Source organism: Numida meleagris, chromosome 4 (genome assembly GCF_002078875.1).
Source record: "Numida meleagris isolate 19003 breed g44 Domestic line chromosome 4, NumMel1.0, whole genome shotgun sequence".
Taxonomy (NCBI): Eukaryota; Metazoa; Chordata; class Aves; order Galliformes; family Numididae; genus Numida; species Numida meleagris.
In genome coordinates, this window is record NC_034412.1 from 30,264,486 (window position 1) to 30,286,914 (window position 22,429).

Consider the following 22,429-nt stretch of genomic DNA (forward strand, 5'->3'; position numbering starts at 1 on the left):
TTTTCTGAACAAGACTCAGAGTGAACATCGATTCAAACCAAACAAATGTGAAATATAGGGTTTTTAAAACTTGGCTAAACAATTCCATTCTGGTGCATGGTATATAATAATGTATAACCAAAAACATTCTTGATGTGCCTTTTGAAATAAAAGAAAATGCTATTGCACTCACATATCCTCAGAATCAGAGGGTCCTTCTTTGGCTTGCTCATCTTCAGTATCATCTATTTCAAGATTATGTTGATGCTGTACATCTGCTATGCTGGGAACATCAACTAAGGTTCTGTACAGTTTGTAAAGATCCGGGAGCGAACATGTTCTCAACATCTGCAAAGGTAACAAAGTCTTGTGTTTGGAAACAATACAAGTCTGTGATTTCATGTAGCTTTCAAATCTGATTTTTAATCCTTTTTCATTTGAGAGTCAATTTAAAGAGAAAAGATGTGTCCAGCACATGACTGAAAGCCTGATATCCTGAATTTTGCCAATCATCTAAATGGAAAGTTTTCCTTCTTTCTGCCTTTACAGGTTACAGTGACTGAAACATTTAAAGGATATACAGATTTTGGTTTTGAGCAAATCTGTTCGTTATTTTGAAAGCTACCTAAAGAAAAGGAACTTTGCAGTAGATAATATGTATATGCAATTGACACATACACACCGTAAACAATCAAAATACAACTTACAGAATCACAGAATAGAATCACCAGGGCTGGAAAAGACCTCCAAGATCATCCAGTCCAACCGTCCACCTATCACCAATATTTCCCACTAAACCATGTCCCTCAGTACAACGTCTAAATGTTTCTTAAACACCTCCAGAGATGGTGACTCCACCACCTCCCCGGGCAGCCCGTTCCAGAGCCTGAGCACTCTCTCAGAGAAGAATTGCCTAACATCCAAACCAAGGCTGAGTACGGAGGGATGATCACTTCCCTGCTCCTGCTAGCAACATTGTTTCTAACACAAGCCAGGATGCTATTGGCCTTCTTGGCCACCTGGGTACACTTCTGGCTCATGTTCAGCTGAGTGTCAACCAACATCCCCAGGTCCATTTCCTCTACACAGTCTTCCAGCCACTCTGCCCCAAGCCCGTAGCATTGCCTGAGGTTGTTGGGGCCAAAGTGCAGGACCCAGCACTTGGTCTTGTTGAACTTCATCCCACTGGCCTCAGCCCAGCGATCCAGCCTGCCCAGATCCCTTTCTTGGGCCTTCCTACACCCAGGCAGATCAACACTTCCTCCCAACTTGGTGTCATCTGCAAACTTACAGAGGGTGCACTCAATACCCTCATCCAGGTCACCAGTAAAGATATTGAAGAGGACAGGCCCCAGTACTGACCCCTGGGGAACACCACTCATGACCTGTCGCCATCTGGATGTGACTCCATTCACCACCACTCTCTGGGCCTGGCCCTCCAGCCAGTTCTTCACCCAGCAAAGAGTGTACCTGTCCAAGTCATGGGCTGGCAGCTTCTCCAGAATACTGTGGGAGACAGCGTCGAAGGCTTTGCTGAAGCCTAGGTAGATAACGTCAACAGCCCTTCCCTCATCCACCACGCAGGTCACTCAATCACAGGAGATCAGGTTGGTCAAGCAGGACTCACCTTTCATGAACCCATGCTGGCTAGACCTGATCCCCCAGCTGTCCCGCACATGCTGTGTCATCTACCTGAAGATGATATGCTCCTCCGTAACCTTTCCTAGCATCAAGGTTAGGCTGACAGGCCTGTAGTTCCCCAGATCCTCCTTACAACCCTTGTTGTAGATGGGAGTCACACTGGCAAGCATCCAATCCTCTGGGACCTCTCTGGTTGACCATGAAAGCTGACAGATGATAGAATGTAGCTTGGGTATCACCTCCACCAGCTCCCTCAGCACCCTTCAAGTGGATCCCATCCAGCCCCATAGACTTGTGGCAGTCCAGGTGGAGTAGTAGTAGTAGTAATAGTTTCCAACTGAATCATGAGGGGTTTATTCTGCTCCCCATCCAAGACTTCCAGGTACCCTGAGGATAACTGGTCTAACTTTTAAAGACAGACATAAAGAAGGCATTGAGAACCTCATCCTTTTCCTTATTATCAGTGGTCATGTTCCCCACCACATCCAGTAAAGGAGGGAGATTCTCCTTAGCCCTCCTCCTATTAATATATTTGTAAAAAAGTTTTTTGTTCTCTTTTACCCTAACAGCCAAGTTGAGTTCAAGCTGGGCTTTTGCCTTTTTAATTTTCTCCCTGCTAACATCTTCTTTGTACTCTCCTCGAATTGCCCATCCCTTTGTCCACAGAAGGAAGACTCTCTTTTTCTCCTGGAGCTTCAGGAAAACTCTCTCTTCATCCATGCTGGTTTTCTTACCTGCATGCTCATCTTGCAGTACATGGGGACAGCCTGCTCCTGTGCCTTTAAGACTTCCTTCTTGAGGAGCAACCAGCCTTCCTGGACCCCTTTACCCTTCAGGACTGAATCCCAGGGGACTCTCCCTACCAACATCCTGAACAGTTCAAAGTCTGCCCTCCTGAAGTCCAAGGTAGCAGTTTTGGAGAACTCTACTATTTCATGGTCACTCTGTTCAAGACAGCTCCCAACCTTCACATTTCTCACCAGTCCTTCCCTGCTTGTGAACAGCAGGTCTAGCAAGGGACCTCCCCTGGCAGGCTCTTACCAGCTGTGTCAGGAAGTTACCTTCCATACACTCTAGAAACCTCCTCAACTATTTCTTCTGTGCTGCATTGTATTTCCAACATATATCAGGGAAGTTGAAGTGTCCCCATGAGAACAAGGGCTGGTGATTGCACAAATTCTGCCAGATGTTCATAAAATGCCTAGTCTGTCTCTTCATCCTGGTTAGGCAGTCTATAATAGACTCCCATCAGGACATTCACCTTGTCAGCCCTCCCCCTGATCTTCACCCACAGGGGCTCAACCTTATCAATCCTAGCCCCAAGCTCAACAGCATGAAAGCACTCTCTAACACAGAGGGCCACAACACCTCCCCTCCTTCCTTACTTGCCCTTCTTAAGAGCTTATAGCCATCCATTGCAGCACTCCAGTTGTAGGATCGATCCTACTGTGTTTCCGTAACGGCAACTAAGTCACAGTTTGCCTGCCGCACAATGGCCTCCAGCTCCTCCTGTCTGTTGTCCATGCTGTGTGCACTGGTATAGAAGCACTTCAACTAAGCCCCTTGCCTCACCCTCAATTCCATCACTGTTCCCCTAAGCTCATCTTTAGCAGGCCTGGTTTTATCCCCTTCTCCCTCCACCTCTAGTTTAAAACCCTCTCAATGAGTCCTGCCAGCTCCTGGGCTAGAGAACCATTATTAATAGCTGACAAACAAATATTTTTTTCTAAATGACAGCTATTATTCCTCAAAGTTGGATACTGAAAACAAAGATTTCTTGACAGGATATTTCAGAGCAGTTCCATAGTATTACAAGCAAGTTTAAAATACTACTCTGTTTCAGAGGAACTAAAGCAACAGTGAAACAAAAAAACTGTTTGCTCAGTTATCCACTCAGCTCTCTTCGTAAATTTCAGAACCCTAAAAGAATATTAAATATTCACCCCAATAATAAAAAGAAACAGCTAATCTTCACTGAGACGTTCTGAACTTACTCTGTCTGCAGTCAAATAAGAGAAGGGAATTTATTGCTCTCTTTGGTCTCAGAAAGTCTATTGCATCAGTAAATCAAAACATCATCTGCTGCTTTTCTCCAAATTCTCTGCTATTATGTACACCTCATCTGGTACTGAATTAACAATTAGGACAAACACTTATGGCCAAAACACACACCAAATAAGCAGTACCATGACATGCTAAGATGGTTCACAGTATAATGAAGCTCGTCAGTGTATTAAAGCACATCCACTGCTTTAAATTTGATACAGATACAAACAATGTTCATTCTGTGCTTGTAACAACTTTTCTGTAAGTACCTAAATCTGTGAAAACTGTCTCTCTGCAGCACATCAAAAAGCGTTATTCTTCTGAACAACAGTGCCAACAGCACTCACTGTCTCTGGTAATAAGCTTCCTTGCAATTCATTAACCAATAGATATTTTTCAATATTCAATCAAGTAGTGCAACTTCCATTCATGCACTCACAAGAAAGGCAGAGAGTCACAAGAAACATTCTTCTTGACCTGTGTCATGGTTTTGTGATTTTTGTTGTCGGTATTCCACATCATAACATCATGTAAAGCACTGGCAGTTAAAGAGTTAATTCCCTGTTTACTGCAAACTGCCTTTTTTGGTGTGTGGTCCTCCCGAGGAGGGGAGGAGATGCACTCCCCAGGGGTCTTTTCGTTGGAGCAGGTGGTGAAGCCGCCTGCGAGACATGGGGTCTCTTCCCTTCCTGCCCGGTGGAGAAGCACGTGGTCCTCCTGCAGCTTACTGTATAAGACTCTCAGTTTGTAAACTCTCTCTGTTAGGATTTCACTGACCTCAATTTCAATATATTTAGTAAATTTAGTTGTTCCTCCTCAGATTGATGCCGCTGTTTTGTTTTAGATCCGCCTACGAGTCCCCTGCCTTTCCCCTCTCCCCTTTTGTTTCCCCAGGGTGTGGGTCCGCGACTTCCCTGCCGCTTTAGTCGCTGGACCGCTCAGGGCCGGCCCCTAACCGCCGACAGATTTTTTATATTTTTTTTCCCCCCCTTTTGGGCCTGTCCCCCTTGTCACAGATGCAGATCCCTAGATAATACCGTGACAATCTGGCATTTCATCAACGAGGAAATCCTTTACTTCATATATTGAGAGCAATGCAGGTGTGCGAATTTCCAGAGGACCCTTGTCATCCATGTTTCCCCATAAAGTAGCTTCTCTTTTATGCACTTTGCATTTTAGAATCAGTGCAAGTATTGCACAGACTTAGTCCTGTTTCATCCACTGGTTGCATACCTATTGTTAAAATCTGTTTAATTCCATGTAACCGTATTCCACTATCCCACGCTCATTTCACTAAATGTTAAGCCTGCTGCAAAAAATTATGAAATGCCTTCATTACTCTTTTCAGTGTTCACGATGGCAAAGTAGTGCAAGGTAAGTTTGTAAAACTATACAAAAGGAGAAAGGTAGAGAGTAAGAATTTCCTCATGAATTTCCTCAGTTGTGTCTCAGTGACACCATTCTTCTAGTGACATCATTCCTCCATAAACATTTGTAGGCAGAATAGTGATACCAGAGACTCAAAATGCAATACGAGTCTTACTCACACAATGAACACAGTGCAATTGTACTGCATGGCAGACGCAGTTAGACAAATACAAACAACTGCTTAAACTGTTATGCTATCTGTTCTGGCCTCATGAAGACTCAAGAAGATTAAAAAACGTTACTAAAGAAATAGAAGTATTATTATTATTTTTAAGTTACCTTTGGGTTGTTTGCATCAAACAAACCTGTAGAAAGCCCAAAAAACAATGAACTTTTGCCTTTATTTTTTGCTGGCGATATGGAACGAGAACGAGGTACAAAAGGCTCTTCCTGGGAAGACTGAGATGATAGGACTGGAGAGGCTGTAGGTACAGTCGGGGGCTGTATTACTCTCTGGAATAATGGTTCAGGTTGCAGAGAGTCACTGGAACAAGTTTCTGAGGTGGTATAAGAAAGTCCATTACAAATCAAAATCAATTTCTAAATCCAAGCTCTTATGCAAAAGGTAACTAAAACAAGCAGAGCTAACCAATTTCTGTTGTACAATTAAAGGGGAAAATAGATCACACCATAACAGTAGTAAAGTCTGATTGGATTACTTAAGTAAAAGCATTATAATGTGAAATTCTCTTATATTTTTTGAGAATACATAGCTTCCAGCTACAGTCTATTCCATTCTTAAGCCTCCTTGTTTATTGTGACCCAATCTGTGTCTGGAATGATGGTATCATCCATTTTCATCTACTGCTTCTTGCCTTATACTAAATTTCTTCAAACTTATCCCAACGTATGTGCTCTGACATTGGAAAAAATGTACAGTTTGCTTAATGGACCTGTAAATAAATTTCACACTATCACCAATGATACTGTAGATATATTTTCTGTTCTACTATAAAATATGTATACTTTCTGGAATTAGCTTAAAGACCTCAAAGAGCAAGCAATTCTTCTCAGCAATGGAGATAATTATCATTAACAGTTGTTTTAAAATATCTTTTTATCCAAGCTTCATTTTAACATTATATTAGTGATGTCAATAAACAAAGTGACACTTCTACTAAGTAAAACCATCAGATTTCCTAACACTTAAAATAGTCATTATAGGTCACAACATTCAGAAACGTGATATTTACTTATAAGTAACAAAGAATGGGCTATTTTCCCTGTGTATACATAACATAGCTTTGTTGCTACATGTTTTCTTCTAAAGTGGCAAAAATAATACCCGTAATTTGTCTTCCTAACCTGTAACAAATTTGTCCTCAACTGAAAAACAAAATGAGAACAGAAAATCTGCTCTTTTAGGGTTAGTGAAGAAGTGAGAAGGGATAGCTCCAGTATTCTGTCCCACCAGTTACAGAACAAGATACACTTACTGACCTTCTGGAGCCTCACTGTGTGATTGCACTTCATCAAGCACTACTTTCTCAGAAGTTGCTTCATTTCTCCTGTCATGTTGTTCCCTATTAGAAAATAAGGAAAACTAAATTTACAGTAGTCATTAGTCCACTGAAAAAATTCTCAACCACAAAGTGCAGACAAACAACGAAGCTTTAGCTAAGCTTAACACTGCAACTGTTGTGGCTAGTTATCTGAACTAGAGAGAGAGGAATCAACAAAGGAATAACTCACTTATCCTGCTCTTCATTCACCCACACTTCATTAACAGCAATGGGAAATTCCTTGCTCTGGTGCTTTTTATTTTCTTCTGTTTCTTTCAATATCTCTGCTTCCAAATCATCAGGCTCTAAAATTAAGTCATACACCCCGTTAAAAATGAGTACAAAACAAACAAAAAGACAGGAGAGTGTTTTGTAGGTGAGAATTTACTCTATCAAACAGTATCACTGTGCTTTTTTTAATCTGTTGTCATCTCCATAGAAATAAATGGGAGGCATTACTTTCAGAGCAACCTACATACTTGGAATAAACTTGAAATCGTACTGTTCTGTAGTATTTTGAAGTTTAAGTTCAATTTTAGCCAAAGTTGGCATGGTAATCACGTTTTACTGGTTTAAATCACGCAATGAAAAGGTATAGACTATAGCTCTGGCTAACAGTCAGTGTTCCTGGTGTATATACATTACAAATACAACTAAGCCATACTTTTTTTTTTTTAAAGCAAAATACACCATCCTCAGTTCTATTAAAAGCAACTACTATTTTATCTTGACAAAGACAAAAATACACTAAAGATCCAAAAGCCTCTTGTGTCTAGCATTTACAAAGCAGAAGAGGAAGGAGAACACAGAAATGGCAACAGCAAAAGAACAGGTAAGAAAGTTGTTTAACGAAGACAGGAAGGATAGAGAAGCAACAGAGTTAGCATCACGGACAAAATGTATTTGTCTAGAAGGAAATTCTACTTCACACACTAACAAGACTGCTATACGAACTATGCAATACAATATTGGGTTGATGGCATCATTTAAAAAAAGACTTGTTTATATTAGTAAGCAAATTCCACGGCTTTTTGACAAAATGAGGATCTTTCCCTCTTAGCACATCCATCTTAATTTCTAACTACTTGACTGAGTTGGAAATATTTTAGCATCTTTTGGTATCAGCTTATGCTGCCATTTAGAACGTATAGGAACATTTAGAACTGAGGCAACACACGGAAGAAGCAAGAATATGGACAGAATATGTTTCTATCACTTCAAAGTTGTTCTCAACAGACAAACTGTCAAGCTGACACTTCCTACACTTGCAGTACAAATAGTTACCAGCTATGCTTACCATTTATTGTGTCTAGTTCCTCCAGTAATTCAGTTGATAGCTGCAACTCTGCTTCTCCTAGGATCTTCAGGACCGAATCAGTAGGGCTTTTGCCCCAGACTTTCCTGCGGGGTTCACCAATATCTAGCCTAATTACTTCCCCCATAGTTTGCCCTGTCAAAACACAAAAACCATGTTATAAACTTTCATTCACTTAATATATAACAAACAAAAAACCTCCACAAAACTAAAAACTAACTACAAATCCAGTATCATGATATCTCACCTCAAGTCAAAGAGCTAAAGACTATGGTCAAAAGTCTAGAGATCCTCTTCTGCCAATTCCTTTTAATAGTAAGTTACTAAATGACAGTTAACGTCTTCCACCTCACAGCAAAAGCAGGAATTCTTTTCAGCCATTCAGGTACTCCAGAAGAAAAAGTTTGAGAGATGTTTACAATTGTCAGAGACTGTCTTAATACTACCTGATTAAAAATTTCACCTCTACTTCTACCAGCTTGCTCATATGGAAGGAAAAATAGAAAATCCCTTGTCTTGATACCTTTTTAACTCTTTTTCCTGAGTAAAGGAGAAAGTAGAAAGTGGCAACAAAGATATGTAGAGCAAAATAAAGTTCACGTATTTTAATTGCATCTGTTCTGTTAGATTAGTGCCTATTTAAAAGACATTTAAAAAGACAGCTTGAATAAATAAACCATGTATTTAATTAGGTAACTATTCGTTGAGATTATTTTTTGCATCTCCTGCAGGTCATTTAACTACTAAGCCCGTGCCTTACTTCTTATCCAAGCGAATACACGGCCACCTTTTCTAGAAGCAAATGAGACACAAGTGATAAAGAAAGGATGATAATAAAAGAGTAATTAAAAAAACAGGCATTACATCATGATATTTGCTAATATCATGACAAGAGAGTACTTACGGTCTGTTCCAGAGAGAGAATCTTCCATTGATAACTGAGCTAAAGGAACTACCAAATCCGATGCCCTCGATGCCCATCTTTTGCGATCTCCTAGAAGCAAATGGTTGTCTTCTTGCTCTTCTTTACCATCTTCAGACCCATCCGACTCAGAGATATTTTTATTGTCCTTTCTTCCTTTCTCATCTTCCTGAGCTTTAAGATTTTGATTCAATCTTTTCAGTATTTGCCGCTTGTTCTGAAATAAGGACCAATACATAATTACCTGAAACAGCATCTTTCTTAAAAAGGAAAAGAAAATTAAACAGAACACAACCTGACATACCTGCATTGCAAGATCTGGCTTTTTTATTTCCTCTTTAGCTTCCTGGGAAGCAGTTACATTTCCATCCTTTAAATCCAAGGAGCATGAAATATAGTGCAAAAGGGTACGTCAGAAAAAATAATCCTGAGAAAATCAACATAATACTGAAAAGTCACCTCAAAGACCCTTCCATTGACAACCATAGATAGATTATGACAGACTGTACAATGCTTCTGGTTTTGAGGTGCTTCGCTAAGACTTTCACAGACAGAGTTAGTCTGACCTGTTCGCTGTCTTAAGTGGCAAGCAAATGAATCCGTTTAAGCAGACAAGTGACAATTCATAGCATAATACAGGTAGAGATAAAGCTAGATATGACACATACAGCAAAAGGACACTCAATTCCAATGCTAGAAAAGAGTAATTCTGTGAGAGAACAAAAGAGTTGCAAGGACAGAGTCTAGGAGCATTTGAAAAGAAAAGTATAAGGGAGAAAAGACAACTTTACTAATGACAGCACGTATATTATCACATCAGTGAAAAGAAAATAGTGCCTCCTTGGTATTCAAAAACACATAGAAAACCTGCCCGGATCAAGTTGACTGACAACATGCAGATGTACAATTTCAGTAAAGAAAGGCAAGTACTGCATTATGCAGAGCATTTTGCAGAGAAATGTTTTGCATTATTCTTGATCTGCCTCAATTACAGGAGCAATACAGTTTGAACTATTAGGTAAGACCTGTCAGGCTTTTCAAAACAATCACAATGAGCTTCCTTCAGAAAGCATGTTTTACTCTTATAAAATGTAGATTAAGCATGCATAATAATTCAACTTAAAATTGAAGGCAGAAATGTAGAAATTATAATCTTCATGTACAAGGCTTGTCCTTTTGATCAACTAAGCACTCTGATTTTCATCAAGTTATTATCTTACTTTACTGTAAGACAAATCATCCACACGAAGAAGTGCTAATGATTTAGATATCTGCATTATATATGCACTGTTTATTTTTTCAGCTATTTCCAGCTATCTTTCAGTGAATTACATTTCATATAAATCATTTTGCGCTATATTTCACTGTATTCCTATAGTCGTAGCCAGGTTTATACACAGCATATAATCCTGCACTATAATGAAATCTATACATAAGTAACAATACAAAGGCTAGCATTCAAGTTAAGAGATTGTATTTAAAACTTAAATTGTACAGTCACGCATTTAGTTTTCACAGCTATTATTTATACCAAACGACGACAGTCAAGATAAATATGTAAGCACTGACATTATCAGGACCAAAGATCACAGAAAATATAAAATTGGAATACTGTCTCCAAACAACAAAACCAGACCACACTGTCACATTTGAGCGCCAAACTTCTTTTATAATCAGTATATGCTTTCAAAGTCAATGAAAACAATCAAGGATATAAATTGGACTTACTCAACATTTGTCAGTTCCACTAAAGCAGAGATTACAAACTCATTGACACCTGATTTCAAGAGGCTTCATGTCTAGTTAACGACTTCTTGCTCTATGACTTCACTGATCAAAAATGAAGTTGCATGTTAAGACTCACAAACTCAGAAACAAGCTATTTTGTCCAAAATTGACTAGATTAAAGTTTCAGAGTGCAGGTGTGTTTCAGCAGCTTATGAATTTTTTGTCTTTTTTTTTCAGAAGCAATCAGTATTTCTTCTAGCTAATATATACATTCTTCTAAAAATCCCTTTTCAACTCAGTATGTTTGTCTATTTTTTGATTATTTTTACCTTTTAACAAAAGTACCTACCACTCCCACTTCTTTCAACGCAGAAGTCATGGAGATGGGCTTAACTGGAAGCTGTTGCTTCGGAAGAGATACGCCAGGATCTTGTGTTCCATGCACAGGACTGTGTCCTGCAGCTCCCACATGAAAAGGCACATTAGGATTCTTTACACCTTTTGCTATCAGCTGTATAGATTCAATTAAGATAAAAGAAATCAAATTAAAGACTGCACATTCAACACAGTATGATCAGATACACTCATGTAAACCTTCAAAAACGGCAATGTCACATTTTCATACTAAATGCAACTGTTAATTACACATGTTAACTATTTCCAATTAATCAGCTTCACAACATTCTGTAATTTTTGTAGTTATCACTAGTTGGACTTATAACTCCACAGCACACAGAATCAAATGAAGGTTATATACACTTTGGTAAGCTGCAGATAATTAATAAAATACTTAACATAATCCTAATGATTCTTAGGTTTGGTGTTAAGTATTTGGACCAAATTCTTCATTCAAGTATATTTAAAATCAGGCTTTTAATGAGAGAATTCAGACTGGCTCATGCTCTCCCCCATTTCAGAATACAATCCATCTAAGCTAGAAATTCACAATGGAAGATTTTATTCATACAAAGACATAGCACTACATACTTCGTGCATAATAAGTTTTCTTACATGTTCTTCCCAAGCTCTTTTCTCTCTTTCATATGCTTCCTTCCTCTTTCGCTCTAACTGTTCTTTTAGAACTGCAGCTCGAGCATTTGCTTGGGCCTGTAATAAGCAAGCAAGCAAGCAAAAAAAAATCAACTATAAACATAAAAAGCATTAGTACACAACTCTGTGGAACATTTTACAAAGACACATTCTTGGATCGCTTAATCTCGCTCTCTCTAAATTCTTTGCAGACTGCATAGACTCAACTGATGATCAGAATCCCTACACACAATAACTGAGCTCAAAATTTACTAACAATTCTTGATTGGCAAGATTGTATTTATAGAATAGACAGCGACTTTTAATAGAAGTAATTTAAATTAGAATCTTAAAATTTATTTTGAAGCCAAACTCATTAACCACAGAATGGCTTGGGTTGGAAGGGACTTTAAAGATCATCCAGTTCCAACTCCCTGCCATGGGAGGGATCAGGCTGCCCAGTGGCCCATCCAGCCTGGCCTTGAACACTTCCAGGGATGGAGCATCCATGACTTCTCTGGGCAACCTGTTCCAGTGCCTCACCTCTCTCTGAGTAAAGAATTTCTACCTAACATCTAATCTTAATCTCCCCTCTTTTAGATTCAAACTGTTTCCCCTCCTTGACCTGTCGTTATTAGACCAAGTATAAAGTTCATCTCCCTCCTGTTTGTAAATTCTCTTTAAGTACTGGAAGGCCTCAATGAGGTCTCCCTGAAGAAGCCTTCTCTTCTCCAGACTGACCAAGCCCAGCTGCTTCAGCCTTTGATCATAGGAGAGGTGCTCCAGCTCTCTGATCATCTTTGTGGCCTTCTATGGACCCACTCCAACAGTTCTGTATCTTTCTTGAGCTATGGGCCCCAGGCCTGGTCACAGTACTCCACATGTGGCCTTCACAAGGGCAAAGTATAGGAAACAATCCCCTCCATTGCCTCTTTCGATGCAGCCCAGGATGAGCTTGGCCTTTTGGGCTGCAAGTCCACAATGCTGACTCAAGTCCAGCTTTTCATCCACCAGAACACCAAGCACGAATGATGCAACACATAGCTTAAACTTTCAATTCTTATTCAACAAATGAGAAAAGCTTCAGTTGCTGTTTCACCTCTAGTTTTAAGGTTAGGCATAAGGTCAGCTTGTTATTACATTGCTCTTGGAAGATGAGGGGAGAAAGGGAATAGATAGAGTAATACTTGCTATGTAGCATGGTAGAGGTGGTTATTGATACAAAAAGAATACAAAGAAAAAAGCTCAAAGTAAAAACCGGATTACTGTGAACTACACTTGCTTTGAACAACTGAACTAAACATAATTCAAAGAGGTACGTAATAGTCCATCCTACAATCTACATGAGCCCCCGTCTGCACAAGTGAAGAGTCGTTTATTCTTTAAACTAGAAGATGTTATTTAAGCCACATTTACCTTTCCCTTTCACTATCAAAATGCTATCTTAGTTGATATAACAAAGTACCTTTAGGACTACAGCAAGTCTAGAGAGATTGGTATGGATAGGAAAATCTTTATTTGCTAAGCTACATCACAACATACTTTAAAACTACTGAGATAAATCAGTTGAATAGCATTGTCGCCTCAGTACAGTGTGTATGACTTACCAGAGACAAAAACTTCTGTTACTGAATGTGTAAACAGATATTGATACCAAGAAACTTAATGAGTTAAGAAGGCAATTTTAAAACCGTGAGTTCCATTTCCTCCCTCCCCACAATTACCTTCTGTGCTTCTATCTTTTTGCGTTTCATTTCTGCTTCCTCACTTGACTCTTGTCCATCAGAACTGGGAGCTTCATTCTGCAAAGTATGAGTCCTCGAAGAATTATCATTAGCACATGTTTTTAAAAGCTGAGTGATAGAAGTGACTGATGGGGTTATTCAGACTGATCACCTGACTAACAGAAGTCAGAATTTTACAGAGTAAATTCTCACTTAAATATAATACCTACGTGGACTAAACTTTCTTTTTGAAATTAGTGATTATTACGATAAGAAGTTTGTACAAACAGGTAAGAATGTAATGGACCTGAACTTGACCTAACAACACTAGGAAGATTGAATTTGTGGGTGGCTGGAGGTGGAAGATGTAAACAAGTAAGAACATATAAGGCGTACCTTTGAAATCTCTGTTTTCAAATAACTCGTATTCCATAACCTCTGCATATTCTAATTTACCAGATGAAACTGGCAGAGTTGAGCAAAAACTAGTTTTAGCAGGACCCTTTAACTATCAAAGATCAACTTGTGCAGACCTCTGATTTAATACAAACTATTTAGAAGGCCTATTTAGTAGGCTTCTTGCAGTATAAGAAGGAGTATTAGTAGAAATGATTTGACAAAAAATCAAGCAAGAATCTTAGGTGACTTTTTTTTCAGTGAAAGAAGTGCTTAATGAGAGGTTTGTGCATCAAGTTCTGAGGTAAATACGTTGTCCTATTTTTAGAAGATTGTCAGGCTACATGTAATGAAACTGAAACATAGGATTGACAAATTTTGTTAGTTCTGGAAGAAGAGATGTAAGTAGAGTAACTGTGGAACAGAATTAAATGGTAAAAATATGTGTGAAATTGCCTCTGAGAGAAACGTTTCTGCAGGGATAAATGAATATATCCTATAGCCAACTTCTTAAATTATTTATTTTTCAAACTGACCTTCTCTCCACGAAGTTTTGCTTTAATCTGTTGACGTTCATTGAAGTTTTGCAGACGTATCTGTCTTAATCTTGCTAAATATTCCTAATGCAAAGAAAGGAATTAAGTTTTAATTATACTGAAACCATTTAAGTAGTACTGTAAGCTAACCATACTACAAGATTCCACAAAAAGTCAAATGAAGTCAATGACATAATCAAGGACCAGGAATGGTTATATATATATTACGACACAGTTACATCATACAGATATGTATGCACATTCAAGAAACTTTCCTAGGCAGACATTTTTTCATTACTGTTGTAGACAACAGTTCTTTTATGATTATTTAATAAAAAATAAAAGATACACGCTCACATTCCAGAAATAAATTATTTCCTAGGAATTCCAAAAGTCCTTTCATTGTGTTACACAGATGAACCATGCAGGGAAACAAGGCACAGTGAAGTTCAAAACAGAGCTATTTTTGTGATGGAAGTGGCAAACATGCGGCAAGCATACCTCTTCTTCCTTGTTTCTGGATTTCCTTCCTCTTGCAGACATGGGCCTGCCTCCATAGATATCTGCCACGTTTTGCAGTGTACCCTGTTTGCCATTTAATGGTATCAAATTTAAAATGGCTTGGGTGGTAAAATTATCTGATTTATCCAGTAACTGCTCACTTAGAAGAAACCAAATCCATCAATGATCTGCAGGTGCTCTGAAGTTAAACGATAACCTCATTTCATTTACAAGAAGTATCTAACAGTAATAGCTGACAGTCCTGAGCAGCCAGAAAGAAGCTAGTTTTAAACATAATAGAGGTCTTTTCCCCGCACTTCTTGTCTTTTCCTGCTGTGTTAGAAAAGTTCTGATGAGCAGCAGTTTCGGTACATCTAGAATATATGCTAACAGCACCACACAGTTGGCATTTCTGCCACCAATGAGCAAAGCCTAAAATGAAAGTGGAATCTTCATACGTACATTAAGCATTTTTTCCATCATAATACATATATTTTTAACACACTAAAAGTAGTAACTTCAAAAACTCTAATACACATGCATCTAAATTGTATAACCTTGGTTAGTGTTATGTATTCAGAATCCCAACTGTAACCAAAAAGATTTAACCTTTATGGGAACAACAACAAATAACTCCAACTCAAAATAGGAAACCTTGGGTTAAGTGATACTTGCACTATCTGGTTTAAAGTTAAATATTTTTGTTCACAATATTCTTTCTCTGCCAAACTTAGCAAAAAATATCTTCAGCACATAATAACGACAGTAAACGTATGTAAGATAGTTATATAGACCTTCTGCCTATTTTGTTTTCCCAAGCTTGAGTATACAGAAACACCTGTACATCAATACTCCAGTTAAGTGCTTGAGCAAAAGGATCAAATCCAAATATCTGGCTAAATATTCTTTCCGGTTGAGCTAAAAAAAAAATCAGTAATTTGAGAAAACAAGATATCTGCTAAACTCTGGTTTAGTCACTAAGGGATAAATTAAAATAACTATTCACATAGGTAAGAAATAGCATTCAACCATGAGAATCCTATGAATTCTAGTTTCAGCTTGAGTGTTAAGTCAAAAAAAATAGAGAAGTATATTTTCCATATTCTATTTTTCAGAAAACATACTTTTTAAAATTAAGCTTTATTTTATGCATGTTCCTGAGCTTTTCAGAAGGTAACTGGCACTTTACACGTAATCTTGCTGTTCCTCATTGTGGCATTCGCATGAGTTTTCAGTTTTCTCAAAATAATTAGGACCTTAAACAAGAAGAACTGGAAGCAAGACTATTGAGAACTGGTTTTCTTACTGCAGACAGTTAACACTAATCATTGATACTCATCTACTTAAGTGAACATACTAAAACTTTCAAAGACAAGGACTCAATGTCTTTTAATGCCTCACAGCTACAAAGAAGCAAAAATTAGGTCAGAAGTTGTCTTAAAGACTGTAACATTGGAAATACCACTCAACTACTGAATTGAACTGTAGGGTCACTAAAAACAGGAAAATCAAAAGTAACCACATTGAACTAAGTTTGGATAAATTAGTGCAACTCACTTGACTTAGGATTCATACAAGAAGTACCATCTTATTTGATTCCTATGGATTTTTCCTCTTAGATTATTGTGTTCTAGAAGATAGTACCATCCTTATATTACAGAGTAGTAGAATGGCTTAGACTGGAAGGAACCTTGAAGACCATCTGTTCCAACCCCCTGTTGTGGGCAGGGACACCTTGAACTAGACCAGGTTGCCTGAAGCCCCATCCAACCCCGCACTGAACTCCTCCAGGGGTGGGGCATCCACAGCTTCTCTGGGCAACCTGGCCTAGTGCCTCGGTACCCTCTGAGTAAATTAGATATCAGGAAGAAATGTTTTAAGCCTACACTCATTTAATTGTCTTATTAATAATAATAATAGTACGTGCCCTCGTAAAAAGTCCCTCCCCATCTTTCACATAGTCTCCCTTTCGGTACTCAAAGCCCACTCTGAGGTCCCCCTGGAGCTTCCTCTTCTCTAAACTGAGCAGCTCTTTATATGAAAACTACTGACAGCTATACAAGTTGTTTTTTTTTTTTTCCTATGGTACAAATAAGAGAAAGCTGCTAAGGGCTTCTGCTATCAATGGTAACTGATACATTAATACGGAGCCCTGGCTTAGAGTTATAGCCTCCCTGTTTTGTGCCAGTTAAGCACAAAGAATTTGGGCTCAGCTGAATAAAATCGAGAAATAGCAATGTGGGTACTTGGGTATTTTGCATTAGTTAAATTGTATACAGTTATATAAATGCCAACGAAGTTAAAAACAAAATAGAAGCAAGTACTATTACTGACTCATCTACAAAGAGGCAGACTGAACAAACATTATTTCTATCAAAATGGTTTACTGGTCTCAGAGGCTTTAAAACAGAGATACATTTTTAAAACAGAAAACTCATGCTTTGAAACAAATATACTAACCTAAGGATACTTTAGCATCAAAGCAGTGAATCAAAACAGCTAAGAATTGCTTACTGTAAGTAAAATAACCTCTGAAACAAATACCTGGCTTGCACCATCACCTGATAACCAAATATAACTAATGAGATGCTGCTATGAAGCTGCACTTGGTCAGAGCTAACTGTTATGACAGCATAGTCATAATCAACAGACATAAATATTGTGACTTGACTGTCTATGAAAAGCATTAAACAAGGGAAAAACTCCCCATATTATGAATATACTTAATTCAACTACATAACATTCTAATACAAAGGAATCACTTCCAAGATACTGTTACTGCAAAACAAATTTCCTGGAGGAGTACTGAATTTAGTACTGCAAGCATAAAGAAAAAAAAGAATATTTTGTGACACTGTCCAGTATTTAACCTCTTAGAGACTCATGATTTTAGAAATATCAACCTCAAAGATGGATGTCTTCATAACACTTTCTTAAAAAAAAGCACATCTTTAGGAAAACACTACTATAGTTGAGTTTAGTTTATACATAAAGTTCAACTTTAACCAAAACTTTACAGCTATGACCAGTGAAAAATGCAAAACACTGTTCTTAAGTTCACAATATCAAGTTAGACATGCACAAAAAAGGTATTTTTTCCCCTTTATTCATGAATTTACAAAAATGAGAAGTGTCTGCACAATTTTGATGCCTTTGTTGGTTTTTTTTAAAATGTATCCCCCTCATTTTATTTTAATATGCAGAAAAATATTTAGCCAGTATTTCACACCCATGATACTAATTTAAAGATTTGTAAAGCATTCTGAAACAGTAATACACAAAGAAAGATTGCATTTTCCATACCATGTGTCCCTCAGCACGAGCTTTGTTTTGCATGGCTTCCCTCTTTCGTTGCAAGAATTCTTCAACTTGCTTTGCTCTTTCTGCAGGTAACCATCCTTTCTGCCTGAATAATTGTAACACATAGCAAGCTCTAAGCTTCTGAAATACAATGTTCATACAACCTCAGCATTTATTCTAACTAGAAAACAAAAAATTAACTTTCTGTAAGAACACGTCTTCAGAAAAATGCCTTTTATCAGCAAAAACGCTCAAGTCAAGACTTTCACAATATGGAGAAAAATACACTCAACTATATTAGAATTACAATTAAACTCCCTCCCAGAAGACTGTGTTGCTCTCTTCCATATCCTGTTCATCAAAACCAAAATGAATGTCAAACCACAATTTTAGTGTAGTTATTTCTGAAAATTTCTCAGCTTGTTTCACTAGTAATCATGTACAAAGAAAGAGGACAGAGTGATTCCTTCAAGGTTTTCCTTTGGAAATAGGCAAGAAGTCTTCGTAAGCTATCCAGTAAGACCTCCAACAGAAAGTCTGATCTAGGCTTGGAGCAAGAGCTTCTACCACACGTACTACATTCTACCACACCAACTGTAACAATGGTGGTATTCCAAGAGCATTTTGGTGGATTGTGTGGGATTTTTGTTCAGTTGTTCTTAAAGCAACTCTCAAGGAGCTTCCTTGTCACCAAATCAACTAGAACAGGTATTTTTTCACATATTGCACCTCAGGTCAGGGACCTGTTTGGGTAGACAAGAAAGCTGCATTCATGTAATTGTAACTGAGCACCTGGCAAGTCTCCTAGTGCATACACGATCACTTACTAGAAGAAACAGTTTCTGAAAGAACTGGTTAAAAGCAGACTAATGGGGAAGCTCTTTAAGGAAAATGAATGAAAAACAAACAAACAAAAAAAGCTCATGGACAGTTAGAAATTCTAACAAATCGTAGAATGATGAGGCAATCCCCTTTCCAAGGCTCCCCTAGTCTTGTTTGATTGTAGATTACTAGGAGTCCAACAAGAGGCAAGAGGATAATGAGAAAAGCTGACAGCAATAACCCATCAGGCTGAAACAGTTAATGAAAGAATCATTTTGCCACACAGGAGCTACTGCTAGCAATTCATAAGTGAATTAGCACACTCATTAAACACCCTTGCATCTTATTTTTCCCACTGCACTACCCAGCAATGAATGAGGAATTGAAATGATATTCCAATATGCTATAATTCAGAAGTGAAAGACAAGTAGAATTACTTTGATAGAACAAATGCTGTAGTTGTTCTGGAAATGCAAAGCAGTCCACTACATTACTGGTAAAGAAAGAAACACCTGATAACCTTTTTATATGTCTATTTGACTCACTACATGATTTTGACTGTTACTGTTCATTAAATATAAACTCAACTGGTAGATAAAGAAGTCTACCAAGACACATCATACAGATGAAGCTTAGCCTGCAGTTTTGGAGAAGTGCACCCTGAGCAAAAAAAAAAAAAAAAAAAAACCAACACCCTCTGTCTCAAACCAAGCTCACAGCAAAAACCTATTAAATTTATGATAATGGTTTTCCCTACACTAAGGCTGAGTAACTCACCTTGTTAAAAAGTTTCAACCAAATTTCTTCTGGTCAGCATTGCTGTCCAATTTTTAAAGACTGCTGAAGTTGAGAGTTCTTGGATTTAGCTGGGGCAGCATAATCAGAAATATCGTAACTTAGTGACTTTTCAACTTTTTAAATGTACAGTTTAAAACACCAATCTTCAATAAGGTTGTGTAATGCGATAATGTGATGGAAAGTACAGCAATAATAGTGGGGTGGCACAGTCATAAGCTGCAGTAAATGAGGACAAGCCCAAATGCAGCAGCCATGAGTGCAGAAATAAAGGAAGAAAATCTGCTTACCCTTGGAAGGCCTCAGGTAAGCAGGGATCTCCAGCAAGATACCATTGCCTCCACTGCCAACCCTTAAATGAAATCCGGGAAGGGGTGGATCCTGGTTCCACGCACCTGAGCTCCCCCAGGGTTAGCCCTGCCTTCCCACCAGGTGCTCAATCACTGCTTCAGGCTGTGACTTAGCACTTCCACTACAGGTTATAATTATTAAAATTGTGTGTGTGGTTTTTTTTTTTTTTTTTTGCTTAGCATCCTTACTATATTTCACCTCTAGCTGAAAAAATAAGTTGAAGAGAGAAATACCGCTAGGTTGACTACAATAGTAACATTATTTTTAGAGACTGAAGTACAAATACTTAGCACGTTTTAAATGCTAAGCTACAGCATCTCCATTTAAAAGTAATCCAGATTATAAAAAGAAAAAAAACCCGTTCTGAAACTCCTGAATACTAAGTTCCTTGAGTGCTTCACAGTTCACGGATTCAAGAAACACCGAATCAATTTCTCCTCAGGATCTCCATGCTCTTCATCGTTCACAACCCACTACTATAGTTCATCTCAAATCCAAACAGATTTAAAACAATCTTGTCTAGGTCAAGCAAAGTATCATTTAATATCATCAGATATGTGAAGCAAACAATACTATAACACTTCCTAACCTATACTATAACATTTCCTAGCCTAGGAAAGATTTGGGAACTGTGGCACTGTGTGCAAAGGATTGAGAATAAACAGAGGAGGCTGAAAAGACATATTTCTGTCATCCAGAAAAATACAACTCCAGTTTTTGTTTTTATATCAGGAAGAGTTTCAATTAGCTTCAATTGCTGTAAAGAAAATGGCATACACTTTACAGAGTTCAAAATTGTAACATCAGTGTTAAACATGCTACAATATCATTGCAATTTACAAAACAGAAAAAAGTACAAGACAGAATATATACTATGTAATCTAGAAGGTAAAACATATACTATATAAAACATCAAACTAAATTAATTAATTTAGAATAAATTAAGAATAACGTTTTCCTTGCCCTCTTCCTCTTCCACACGTTAACACCATTTATCTCTCCCACCATAGGACACTGCTTTTGATGCACAGAAGTTTAAATAATTCACAAGAAAAAAATTTCCCTCTAAGAACGTTAGAACAGTGTTGAAGCAATGCTGCAGTACTCAACTTTTAAGTACATATTTCTCCATTTTCCACTCTAGAGTGTGGAGACAATTCTTGGAAAATTAAGAGATTTGAAAGAAAGTATTGTAGTTTTGGAAAACAAACCAAAAAAACCCCACTATCTGAAAGAAGTTATCAATCGGCCTGAAAGAGGTAGACAATAAATGTCTTTTTTTTTAATACATAAAATGCACACTCACTTTCTAGTTATTGCAAAGAATAAGTACCACAGAATTCATAAACTGCATATCATTCTAACATCTAGCATTCACATCTCTTGATGAAGAAAGCTCCAAAGAGCTTTCCAGTGATCAATACACAGGAGCTAGAAGTGCTGAGAGCTTTCTAGATACTCTTCTATACTTAAAAAAATAAAAATAAAATGCTTAGATGGAGAAAAGGCAGTTAGAATGAGATGACAGGACAAAGAAGTGTCTTGGCACATAACACAGAAATCAGAACTAAAATAAATAAATAAATAAATAAAAATCAAAGAAAGCTGTTTTACCTAGTCTGTAACTGCATTAAGGCAGTACTTTCAGCTCAAATCTAGTTTAGATATTTGGTAATCCTTTTTTTCCCCCCCCTATTGGGAAAGCCAAGGTTTCCAGTGGTTCTCAAAGTACTGTGGTCTGCGAGGAACCAACACACAAACAGATGGCACACTACCAATGGGTAAAGATGATTCTGAGACATGTCTAACTACTAAATGGAACAAGAGAGAACAAAATTCTAACATGTAGGGACAGACTTATGGATTATTGTAGTCCAACCTGTTTGCACTGGCTTGTTTAGACACCTCCTTCAACCTTTTCATTTTTTTCCTAATTGCACCAGCATCAGGTAAATGGTGATGACCTGCAGGCCCCTTAGGAACTCCTGGACGTATTCCAGGTGGAATTCCTCTGTAGATAAATACGTACAGTAACTTTCATTACTTTCATCTGAAGCAGACCACATGCAACTTCACATGGAAGGTAGCCATACCTCTCAACAGCTTCTTGGCCTTGTACTTCTGCCCTCCATTTGGCTTGCCTCTCTTCAGCTACTTTGAAGGTTTCCTTTTGCATCTGGTCAAAAATAGCATGATAGTGCTCATACTGTCCTCTGAAAGAGGCAGGAAAAGGACCAACACCACCTCCACCGCCATAATACGGTGCCTGAAAATCAGAAGAGGTAGGCTGAAAATCCCAAATACGGCTTTTAACAAGCCCTTTCAATTTTCACCTCTCCAGCAGAATAAAAGCACAAACACATGCTTTGCAACCATTCTGAACTGGTCCCAGTTTAATCTTGGCATTCACCTAT

At 38.0% G+C, this 22,429-nt stretch overlaps 1 protein-coding gene across 9 annotated transcripts in view; it reads right to left on the reverse strand.

Annotated features, from left to right (window-relative positions):
* NEK1 (NIMA related kinase 1) overlaps window positions 1-22,429 on the reverse strand; it is a 46,734-nt gene that overhangs the window by 5,709 nt on the left and 18,596 nt on the right. For 6 of the 9 annotated variants that reach the window (XM_021396917.1, XM_021396919.1, XM_021396918.1 and 3 more), the window contains 15 exons: window positions 22,109-22,281; window positions 21,895-22,026; window positions 18,051-18,153; window positions 14,748-14,831; window positions 14,247-14,330; window positions 13,315-13,392; window positions 11,573-11,668; window positions 10,911-11,072; window positions 9,138-9,203; window positions 8,816-9,050; window positions 7,894-8,046; window positions 6,787-6,901; window positions 6,535-6,617; window positions 5,374-5,591; window positions 173-327 (listed from right to left, as the gene is read on the reverse strand). In XM_021396917.1, the coding sequence (XP_021252592.1) occupies window positions 173-327; window positions 5,374-5,591; window positions 6,535-6,617; window positions 6,787-6,901; window positions 7,894-8,046; window positions 8,816-9,050; window positions 9,138-9,203; window positions 10,911-11,072; window positions 11,573-11,668; window positions 13,315-13,392; window positions 14,247-14,330; window positions 14,748-14,831; window positions 18,051-18,153; window positions 21,895-22,026; window positions 22,109-22,281 (1,937 nt within the window). The remainder of the gene's footprint in view (window positions 1-172; window positions 328-5,373; window positions 5,592-6,534; window positions 6,618-6,786; window positions 6,902-7,893; window positions 8,047-8,815; window positions 9,051-9,137; window positions 9,204-10,910; window positions 11,073-11,572; window positions 11,669-13,314; window positions 13,393-14,246; window positions 14,331-14,747; window positions 14,832-18,050; window positions 18,154-21,894; window positions 22,027-22,108; window positions 22,282-22,429) is intronic. The other 3 variants (XM_021396921.1, XM_021396920.1, XM_021396922.1) reach the window with 3 other exon arrangements.